Source organism: Patella vulgata, chromosome 1 (genome assembly GCF_932274485.2).
Source record: "Patella vulgata chromosome 1, xgPatVulg1.2, whole genome shotgun sequence".
Taxonomy (NCBI): Eukaryota; Metazoa; Mollusca; class Gastropoda; family Patellidae; genus Patella; species Patella vulgata.
This window is the reverse complement of record NC_065879.2, coordinates 23,673,809-23,686,123: the sequence shown is the minus strand read 5'-3', so window position 1 is coordinate 23,686,123 and position 12,315 is coordinate 23,673,809. Positions and strand designations below refer to the sequence as shown.

At 38.0% G+C, this 12,315-nt stretch overlaps 1 protein-coding gene across 2 annotated transcripts in view; it reads left to right on the top strand.

Moving 5' to 3' along the window:
* The first annotated feature begins 4,474 nt into the window (after positions 1-4,474).
* Positions 4,475-12,315, top strand: part of LOC126826701 (zinc metalloproteinase nas-15) — a 43,614-nt gene continuing 35,773 nt past the window's right edge. For both annotated transcript variants that reach the window (XM_056098283.1, XM_050555718.2), the window contains exons 1-3: positions 4,475-4,682; positions 9,701-9,845; positions 10,660-10,762. In XM_056098283.1, coding sequence (XP_055954258.1) covers positions 4,644-4,682; positions 9,701-9,845; positions 10,660-10,762 — 287 coding nt within the window. In that variant the 5' untranslated portion in view covers positions 4,475-4,643. The remainder of the gene's footprint in view (positions 4,683-9,700; positions 9,846-10,659; positions 10,763-12,315) is intronic.

Genomic DNA, 12,315 nt, shown 5'->3' with positions numbered 1-12,315 from the left:
CCACCCCCCATATTTACGCCCCTGCATGTACGAAAGTTTATCGCAGCACGCAAAAGTCGAATTAACCCTTTCACTGCGTATACCCGGTAGTACCGGGTATTATAAAATGTCGGTAAAATGCGCGTACCCGGTATTACCATGTACTCAGTAAAGCCCTCGCTAAAATTAGTACCGTAACTGCAAGTGCCATCTATTGTATTTTCTATACACTAGAACATATTTCCACGTGTTTCAAAGCGGAAAACCGTAAAATGGTGGAGTGCATAGTGACAACGTAGACGATGCACTCTCGGCGAAGTCGTGAATGACGTCTTGCTGACCAACACGTGGACAATTTCGAGGCGGGTGATACACATAATTCGTTTCCAGTTACTCGATAATGAAAGTAGTCAGGACAGTGATTGGTATTATGAAGTGTGTGATTTGTTGCGCGACGTTCCGCCCATGGCTAGCTATGTCTCCCGTGCATGATGAACAAGCCCAATGTGAACACGATAGCCCTGTGTCTGCAGTAGATTCCGACAATAATTCTGATGTTGATAATAATGCTGGCCTGCTGGATCGTAAAAGACATAGGCAATTCCTGAGTCCCGAACGTGTAGATCTATTGACTGACTATATTGATAATGATATGGGACTTGGGGATGAAAGTGAAAGTGAAAGTAAAAACAAGGTATTGCAATCCGCACGTGGTCATGGCAGCGGGAGACGTGATGCGCGTGTTCGTGGCGGCATTGCTCATGGCTGCTATTGATATTTTTGTTCATTTTATATATCTTTATCAAAATCCAGTGAAAAAAACAATATCTTTTAAGTATTTCATGGAGAAAAATTCGTTTTCGTGTTAGCTTTAGTGAGAAATGAGAAATCCAAAATGGCCGCCATGACGTCACGTGACTACATTATTATGCAAATTTCCAAAATTCTATTTTTTCCTCTTAGCCCAACCCCATGCCCATCCCAACAGACAAAAAATTTTTTCATAAAAGCTTCCATAAGTACTGCTTGGCATTCAGTTCCAACCTCCCTTTTTTCCTCAAAAAAGGGTCTAGCACAGGCAGTGGATTTACGTCTAGCATTGAAAGGGTTAAATCGCCAGATTTGGTAATTTCACCCATGGGCCCCCTCAGGGCGGGGGGTTCTTAAGGAAGGAAGGAAGGGTAGGAGGTTTTATTAAGCAGTTATTTTGACGACATCTGAGGTTTGTAGACTTATGCACAAAGGTTGATCGATGTATTTAAAAGTCGAATTAGATCGGCACTTTGGTCAGTTTACCTTTATGTCGTTCTTATCCGGGTTATGTTCTGGTAGACTAAAAGTTAAACTTTTAACGAAAAAATTGATGTTGTACGCGGAAGTCGAATTAATTCATCTCTCGGGGGGGGGGGGGGTGATGGGTGTAAATCTGGTGTTCTTCAGGGAGGAAGGAAGGAAAGGGGTCTTCTTAAGCAGTGATTTTTGGCGACATCTGAGGTTGATCGTTGTAAGCAAAAGTCGTATTAAACCCGAAATTTCGACGTTTTGTCGGGCCTCCACCCCCATGGGAAGGGGACCCGCAACTTAAGAATCAAAGTTCAGAGTATCGGGCACCGCTGTCCACTCATCTAGCATGGTAGAAATAACCTGAACCCAGCTCCCTTACTATACAGACTTCACTCCAACTGACAATAAGGGAATATTTCCCAAACGTTGTATAATACTAGTTTGAATCATGATCGGCTATGTGCTACATGAAATATAAATGTAGGCAGGGGCGCAGATCGCCAAAAATTAGTGGTGGGGACTATTGGTAAAGAAGGGGGTTGGGGGTCCTCCCCCGAAATTTATTGAAAACTAGACGCTCTAAAACGCACTCTGTGGGTATTTTCAGCATCATTTAATAGTTCAGAGAGCATTTTTTTTTAATCGAAAAAAAAAATTCAATAAAGTGTTTAATATATTTAAAACTAAAGAACAGTACACTTATATCCACTCTGCCCGTTTCTTTTCCCATTGTCTTCTTTCTCGACGGCCCATGACAGGTTTTAAAAAATGTCTTTTCCAATAAATTTCCTAAATTTCTAAACCATCTTCAAAACAGCCAAATTTTTTTTCACTTACTTGTGATAATAAGTACACAATTCTTGGCTCAGCTTACTGTACTCAAAAAAATAGAGGGTTCGAGTCTTAAATTTTAGATTTATTTTTTAATTGCCTATATTCCACAGAGAGAGATAGAAACCAGTCTTTAAAAATACGTTTATTTAGTATGGCAGCAAATCTAGCAATGAGGGGTTCCCCTGATATACAAACTAAATCCTTTAGTTAGGTGATTTATCATCCAGTATACCAGAAAAAATCAAAATTTCAGTTATTCCTTAACCCTTTAATACCCAGCGGATCAGATATGCACACGATATACATATTTTAATCCCTATAGAATATTTTAATTATTTACTGCTATAAAATGAATTATCACTTATTCCCTGTTAAATAAAAATCGGTCACCGGGTGCAGCTGTACAACTTAAGGACCCTGGCCTCAAGTGACTGGGACCAACTCTACACTTTTTGAAATGTCAATAAAAGCTCTGGAATGATTTCAATTTCAGAAAATAAACAGTAAGCAAAACATCGGAAATAACGGAAATAAATGGTGGGGACACAGTATATCATGTCCCCACCACTAAAAATATTGGTGGGGACGCGTCCCGGTGAATGTAGGCACCTTAATTCAAGGAAAATATTTTTACGTGTAATTAAGTGAAATGTAGTAAAAAAGCAAGTAAAAACTAAATGGTCTACGTAGTAGTCAAAAATAGGGACCAAAACATTATAAGCGTGCGAACGAATTCAAGTGTATTAATAAAAAAGTTAGGGCATAAGACCTCATTTCTATAAAACAGAGTAAAGCTAAAACAGAATACCAGGAAGCAATCGGGAAAAAATGCGAATAGCCTTGACGGGTTGTCGTCTGTTGAATGACGTTAAGTAAAGCCGGTAGTTTGCCACTTGACGTTATTAGTTAAAAAGTAATAATGCCGTAAACATTATTATAGCTCCTGAGTGGTTTTGAAAAGATCAAGGGGCGTTTGTTAAAGGCTTTGTCCCAATATACCTGTTCTTGGATTTTCACCAAAAAGTGCACGATTTTTTTGAATGCGAAAATTAATTACATTTTCTTGTCGAAAATTTTAATGCCTCGAGATAAAATAGCCCTAATGTATCACCTTTAACAAAATATTTATATTTATAACACCACGATATTCACTAGCGGATCTAAAAGCTGAAAATAGGTAGGGTAGGGGTGTCCAAATCTAGGGTGCCATCCACAATCCCTCCCCACAATAAATGTCAACAAAATACTGGCTATATGCCTAACACTGAACGTACCAGTAGAACATAGATCGGAAAGAAGTTTTATTCAAGTGGACATTAAGACTAAAGACATATTATGATTGTTGTTCGATTTTTTTAGTGGCTATAACACTGAACAACCTGAAGGGGGGGGGGGTCTCCCCCGGCGAAAATTTTGAAAAATTGAGTCAATATCCTGGCATTTAAGGTCATTGCTGGGAGAAAATTCTTGTGAACCAGAGGACCAAAAATGGGAGTCAATGGGACAGAATTTGGAGATCAGTTTGTCAATCCCGCCTGTTTTGTAAGAGTTGAGAGAACAAAGAACATTTGTACAATCTGTTGCCCCATGACACACGCTATAGTGGTACTACTTGGCAGTTCTCTATAACTGTGAATATGATAGTGCTGAGGTAGTATAAGATCGCAGAGGAGTGGAAGAATACGGCGCGAAAAAATTTCAGATAGCAACGTATAATATGTAACTGAGCTTTTAATTGTTTGGGACTGGGCCTGGAAATTTTGGCCAATGTCATGGTAAATGGAAGCAAAATTCTCGTGAACGAGAGGATAAATGATGAGATAGTATAACAGAGGAGTGGAAAAATAATGACATAATGGAATTGAGCGCCGAAAGCGCGAAAAAATTTCAGAAGTAACCAGCTTTAAATCCGCGCCTGACGATATTGATAAGTAACTAAAATGCCACAAAGCCTGAAACGCGCGCGCGTGTGTGTGTGTGTGTGCGGAGGGGGGGGGGGCAATGTCTTGGCAATCCCAAAATTAATCCTGAAAATGTACCTCTCACCAACCGGATCGTTTAACGAATGCATCGCATTTGGCTAAAAGGATGGGGTGACAGATGTCGATGATACATTCATTGTATGCTGACTAGTAATGACGATCCCTCATACAGTGCATCTATGAAATCATCCCGGACTATGAAACGGTATAACCCTATTACAATTAGTACTTACATTAGTTATAATATGAATGAGTATTTGATCAATTGGTAGAGAGATGGCCGGATAAAGTCATGACTAGCTTCCACCAACTTGAAGTACGAGGTCATTCCGGTAAACTTTTATTTCCGTAGCTGAGACTCTATATATATAAACCCCAAATCTTCAAATTTTAGTTTGTTTGGTCGGCGGCGAGGGGACAAGCAATAGACGATTCAATTTATTTCGAGACGTGTAAATTTATATTTAATCTTATTATAACAGTTAATATTTTTTTTAAAAAAAGGCATATATATATATTTATACACAGTGTAACTTAGAAAAGGAATAGCTACCGATTTGTAAAATGGGTTTAAAAACGCAACTTTGTGCGGTTTGTATGCAGGTAAGACGTTTTTAATTTATTATTTCTTTAACTTAGACTCTGGAAGGAATTAAAGGCAAACACAGACCACATGGCAGTGGTATATATTTCTGCTTAGCTAAACAAAACTTCCAGTTCAAGACATGCAATGTTTATACATGTTAACTTGCTCTAGTTTCCTTTTTAAAGTGACACCTTCTAGTTTCTAGCTATTTCAAGTTGGGTTTGGTGGTTTGATCGCGTACGTGGTTTTGTGTCGTGACTCAGTACGCGGTATGACTCCTTTAAGTTTTCTAAATCTCAACTGAATAAAATATATTTAAACCACAAACATTACTTTACAAGTAAGACCAGCGCTTGAGTGCATGAAACATTTTCTTTGTCTTTGGCACATTTTGAGTTTTCAGGCTATGCTCTAGATATAAGTAAGACAATTCATATTGGGTGGGCTAGGCTGTCAGTGTTATAAAGCCAAAATGTTTATAATAATTAAAACATTTGCAAATAATGGAGGTGGGGGGATTTAAACCTATAAATCTGCTACCCTTGACAGAGATCTACACAAGGCATTATTTAAACCTTTTCCACCACTTCATCAATCATGTTAAGAAGTTATTGAAAGGAGTTTACAGTGTGAATTCCCTATCGAAATGTGAAAAACAAAATCCTACAGAGATTATTGTCTATTCATGATATATGACGTGTATTGAACCAGTAGAAAAACAAATTGTTTTATATAATCTCTACATCGTAGGATATAAATGATTTTTTCAAACGCCATATATATATTTAACATTTAAACAGCGGACGTTGACGTCTTCAAAGCAGGCCAACCCAGTTAGTTCATGCACCAGGCAGGGTATGGTGGGGGCTATTGCAATGTCCCTTGGTCCCGAGATTATCTTTAGCACGTGCGCGCTGTATCATAAGGTCTTTCATTGAGTCAACTGGCGGGGTTTCGATTCCCCGGTTGTACATGACCTGGAGTAGAGTCGGCTGTCCAGCCTCTTGGGTATTCTCCGGGTCCTCCGGTTTCCTCCCACTACTAAAGATTCCTACGTGCAAGCGAATTATTGAAATAAAATTGAACCATGTGTTAGTCCCGAAATGACCTAGTTTGTGTCGAGTGGACGTTAAACCCCATTTATCTCTCTCTCTCTCTCTCTCTCTCTCTCTCCGAGTTATCTTCTACCTTGTAGCCTATTGCTCCAGTTGGCTATAAGTAGAGAACTAGCTACCACAGTGCTAACAAGTACGTGTTGTGCTTTTGTAATTAATGTTATGAGAAATCAGCTAAATATGGGCAAAAGGAAAACTGTATTAGGATTGGAATGAGTTTAACACCTTGTCGACCTTGAGCATCATTATGCGTTAATTTTATATATGGCATGGTGGCGAATGTAATGCAAGAGATGGTAGTATTGCCCAAAATGCATCTTTTTGGTATTCCGGCTTATAGGCTCTGATATAAGAGGATCAACGTATACACCACAGGGACAGATCCAGTACTTGTGAAAAGAAGGTGGGCTATGTCCAGCAGCAGAGCCGCCGTGAGCTTGCAGTGGGCGACGGACCCGCTTAAGCTCCGGCAATGACAAAATTTAGAACTCGTGATTAATCAATCTGATCAAAATACAGATCTATATTTCCTTTCTACTATCTCCTTGTCACGTTCAAGCGGGGAATCGAAACCACGCCACATGACTCAATGACAGACCTTGTGATTTCACACGCACGCGTTAAACCATTAAATCATCCAACCCCCAAACAGGCAAAGAAAGCCAATCGACGCTTTAAGGCATCTTTAATGTGCAATATCTTTTGTCGTTCAGTAAATAATTTTCAAGTCACGATGTCAATAGAGTGGAAGAAATCCATTTCATTGGTCAAATTTTCTATGCACATTTCAAGTTATATGAGATAAATGATATAGTAAGTCTGACATAGATACAAGTTTAGAAACAAGAAACTAAGAACATGTTTTTTACAGGCGCCATCACAGATACAATTGAGTAAATATAGAAGTTTTATGTTCCATGCCGTATACAAGGAGATATTTTTACAAAGACATACGGACAAATGTCATGGGTAGTTTGCGATCAATTTCCCAACTGTGATGACAATACGCAGTGGCCTATTTTTTATAGTATCGTTTAATCAAGCTTACTAGCTGTTTAAGAACTCTTAACTTGGAGAAACGATGCCCGATAGATGTCGTACGTGACAGCAGGGCCGCCAAAGAATCTTTGCCCCCCCCCCCCAACACTACTCACACTACACCCGTGGAAGGATCTTTATTTCTTTATAACTGAAATCTGTTTACTAGCACTGAATAGTTAATTTTCTGTGGCACTAATATCGACTAAGCCGACGTAAAAAACGAATAGATAGATATCCCACCCCCTGCGGCTTCATGGGCCTTGGAGCGATGTACCATCTTCTTGGGTCTGAGTAGAAGAATGGTTGAGAAATCGGCGAAAGCCATTTTTGCCCCCATTTCAGTATTTTTAGCTGAATCTTCCGATGATGTAAATGAGCCCTTTTCCCTCATTGCTAACTCCCTTAAAATAGATCTACCTCCCCCAAGAATGTCTGTCATGGGCGATCTTATATTTTTAGTAAGAAATTGGGTTACGGGGTCTTCTGAGGACAACGACCATATTGTGTGTTGATATTTGAAAGTCATATACTAACTATCAAGACTGATTCATATACACTTGAGTTAATATCTTATGTCCGTTTCCCGTTCTTCCGCTTTGTCATACAGTGATAAATAATATTGCAATATCACCATTCATAGCATAACAACATCTCAAATAAATCTAAACAATAATCATTTTGAACATCCCAATATAATACTGTTTAATGTTTTCTAGTATTTCTTTGCGATTTTGAAGTTGATCGACGTGCTGAAATGAAATTAATGCTCTACGACAAACGGGCTCATGAAGATGGGTATGCCGCCCGTATGCGCCATGCAGTGTTGCATGTAAGAATTTTTGTCTTAAAAACTGTAAAACAGCAGCGCTTATTTTGATTTCCAACTGATAACATTTTTCGTCCCATTAGAATGGGGGGGGGGGGAGGTGGATGGCCGAATGGTTAGTACGTGTGCTCTGTATCACGAGGCCTGTCATTGAGTTAACTGGCGTAATTTCGAATCCCCGGTGGTACGTGACAAGAAGTAGGGTTGCCTGTCCAACCTCGTGGGTTTTCTCCGGGTCCTCCGGTTTCCCCCCACTGCTAAAGACCCCTACGCGCAAGCGAATTATTGAAATAAAAAATTAAAGCCATATAATAGTCCCCAAATGACCTAGTCTGTGTCGAGTGAATGTTAAACCCCATTTCTCTCTCTCTCTTTCCCTCTCTCCCCATAAGAATGACAATCTACACCAGTGAGAAAGTGAAACCCGGTTTCGGAAAAGATGAGATGAGAAACTTTGTAGGCCAACACCGCGGTGATCGCATCATTTTAATTAGATTTGATATTTCTGTAAGTAAAATGGCAGATATACATAAGCTAGGGATTCAAATAGCCCAAGCAGGCAAGCAGATACAATTATTATAATAATAAGTAAAACAATAATTATGTAAATAAGTAAGAAATAGTTCCCCAAATCAAATCAAAATTACAACAATAAACAGATGAGTGGTTATAAAGCATTGAACATGTACAGGGTTTCATAAAAAAAAACAATGATAGAAAGTGACGCATGTGGTAAATCAGTCCTCGTCGAACTGCGACACGGCATGTCTTTTCAAGACACCCTTCAAAACACTCTTAATTGGAACTATATATTGTTTAGAGTTGTAGTTCATAAGCTGGGGCTACTCACACAGGCGCACATAATTAACCGCTGCAGAATATAATCGAATTTTATTGCACTGACACACCCCTTTAGTGCGAAAATTGCATACGGACAGTAAAATAAATTCACAGCCAGATATGACACTACAGGACCTATTTTAAGGTTTTATTGACGAAGCACGGTTTCCAGAGATGAGTTTTCTATGGGTATATATCCCCCTTGGGTTCCGACAAAATTTCCAAAATGTGACTCACGATTTCAGGACTTGATAGGCTCACGTTAGCTTCTTCCATCACCTTTATCAGTTCTACTGTGTTTGAATAAACCGTCTGAAATCGTGACCAATTAATTGTGACCAAAGCAACCCTCTCCAGAAGTGGCATAAAAACTTGCTGAATTATCACACGCTTACACGTTTATAACCAAACAAGCGGTTGTCAAACACGATACGCCGATATTTTGTAAGAGATGAACAGGGAACAAGGACAATCGATAGGGCTCATCCTCGGTTAAAATTGTAGCCTCTATCGCCTCAACAAGGTTTTCGAGGGGACTTAACTCTGGACCAGAGGGTTGCGGAATGCTGATTATCGATAGGAGTCGTGCTCCCATGTTAACAATTCATCACACTAGAAAGCTCAAAAACTTTACGCTTTCTGTATGTAAGGCCATAGCCCAAGCAGATCCACCAAAATCGAATTCAACCAACATCTTTTGATCCTCAACACCTAAAACGGGCAAAAATTGAGGCACAAATTAATGTGAAAACAGGGCGGTATAAAAAAATTACGTAATTAAGATTTGTATTTATAACTGCGTATAGGCATCATGGACAGCCCAAAGAACCGCCCCAAAACAGACGAACCTTTACTGTAACCTGCGCCTGACGACGGTAGAGGTATGTCAATTTGGTCATCAACAGCTTTATTTTTAGACATTTACATACAAAACATGGAATTGAAACGAAATCAAACGACGTGACTGATGGTCATAATGATTGCTAATGGCACGATTGCTAAACTGCCTCATACAACTCTTCAGATTCACAAGGATACATACCATTTTTTTTTCAAAGCACGGATTTTAGATTCTCGAAGCACTGAACTTTCATTTCTAAGCACGTCCGTACCTGTAGGCATATCAAAATAGGTCCTGTTACATTGTGTAAGCGGAAACTACTGAGCCAATTAATTATCATGTCATTTTTGATAACTATATTTTTTTTTTCAGGTATTATTATATACAAGTTTTATACTTAGTCTTCCAGAGACGAATGCTAACAGACCCCCTCCATTACGTAATAAGCTGGGAGATGAAAAAGAAACTAATTTAACTATAGATCAGATTATCACACAGACATTAGGAGGAGTTGATGGTAGGACATTCTTTACTAGAAGCATTTCTTTAGAGATGCCTTATGTACGATCTCGATAAAGAACTGGTTCTTCTTGCTATGATAGGTCAAAATAGATAATGAAAAATGACAAAGAAATAGTCTTGATTGTCAAGTACCATTGCTACGATAATAATAATAGTCTTGGTTTTCCATTTTAACGGTTAACAAAATATGAAAAACATTGTCAAATCCACTCAATATCTCAGCCATCCGGTGACCTAGAGAGTTTATTATAAGCTTGCCATATTAGTAAAAACGTCTAAATAAAATTAATATGACATTTGAATATTTGAAGCCAGATAGATTTAGCGCTTACATAATGCATTTTTAAATTTATATTTAGATATCCTGAATAGAAATATTGTTTAAAAAAATCTTCACATTTGAGTCCCAAATATGAATTTATTTCTGGATAATGGGAGACATTGCTATAATCATTAAGAGCTTTGGAGATTTACCAAGGCAGATATGCATTGTTGGAAATGAAGGACGCATGGTATCAGATGCTCCCAGAAAGTGTAAGCATACTCGAACCCTTGTGCACCATAACCCATCACAATATGTAGCCTATATATTGAGTAATAGTTGACCTTTGGATGTCACATGCCAAAGCTACGAGGCCAGGGGAGGGGAGTGGGTATCCGAATGACTAAAGGTATATATACTTGCTGTACCATCATCACAGAGATCCAGTTTTTTATAAGTCCTCATTGATTTCAAACTCATAAGTGCCTTAGCAACGTGCCTGCCTTGACTGTATTTTAAAATATTGTTTTATCTTTGTTTACTAAAGTTGCTGCCCAGAAAATGAGATCCCCAGGTGATAACATCTTAGCTGAGTTAGATATGATGTTGACATATGAACAGTTCATAAATTTATATGAACCACCATCAAGGTGAGTTGTGCATGTCATGAACCCAGTCCCAAATCTCCTCAATATCTTTGTTCCAAACACATAGAAAAAAAAAGAAATTTAATAATTGGCGTGTCAAAATAGTATATTAAATACGATTAGGAGTGAGATCTTGTCAGTTGTGCAGGGCGGAGGGTCTGACAGGGAACAACACCTAGTCGTTCGGATTGGACGGAAAACCAAGGTACTGTGAACACATTGACGTGCACATAGAATAACCTATGACAGCAGGAATTCGGAATAAAAGTAGGCCGTAGTGCCAGGCACACTGCATGGCGTATGTTCATCTTCATTAGCCTGGATGCAGCAGATAAGTTGAACGTTAAATCCAATTATATTTTGTATTCCTTGTTACATTTATTTATGTTTGCATTGACTTTCTTCGGCTTCCTGACTGCCAATAAAACCTAACGTTGCACCCACGATTTAATATGAAGGAACAACTAGCCAACGAAAACGTATGTGTATTACAGCTTGTTTTGTAGATATAGTTCCTGGATTAGCATTTCGACTGACAGTTATATTTTATGATACTGTCATCCATTTTTAATCTGAGCAAACAAAATTTGTCAAACTGTCTCAATCAGCTTCTAAATCATTGCGATGAAACACATTTATTTGAAAATATCTAGGTAATTTGTTGTCTTTTCCTCTTTGGTCGACTGCCTACGCCATTCTCTTCAAATTTTGACAAACGATTGGAATGAAGGTTCCTTTGTTCGGCATTACATTGACAAATCTGTTTTCAGTTCGTTTAAGTTATTCTATAAGGAATGCTTACACCATTATAATACTTGGATAAATTGAATTTGTTGCACGTACGAAAGGACATATTTCAAAAATTTATTTTGGAGATATTATAATCTCATTAATTATATTGCTCCCTGCTAGATCACATGCAATAATTTAACGTCTGGAAAAGTTCATGTACTATAACATGTAAGCTTATACCGTTGACTAATGAAGCCAGGCCTTTTAGTAATGACAATTTTTGTCATTAAATCATATAAGTGGTCAGTATTTTAAACTAATGTTTAGTATGTATAGAAAGTGGTTAAAAATTATACAGTTGCCATTAATTAGCAAGTGTGCAACTAGCTGTAAAAAATGTGATTATTTATAACACCCATCAATATTGAATACACAAACCTAACCAATAGTGGTGTATAACATTCAATAGTCACAGTTTTAACTCCTTAGTGACAAAACACCTACTTAATGACTACTGCCTGATTACTAACAATTTTAACTAACTAATAATACACATTATGTATATAAACTGATGACTTTGATCTATTAGTGGCGTATATTTTCATTTTTAACAGTTATTTGTTGCTTAGTCAACGATATCAACGTTTACTTTTGCCGATCCATCAGACATAATTATGACCAAGATTATTACCATTTGTTGCACTCAGATTCAGATTAGTTGAAATTAATCAAATCCATGTATTTATTTTTTTTTATCCTACCCACATCATATGAAGCTATTTAAGAACATGAAATATGTAGTAACAAATTAAATGTGACAGTGT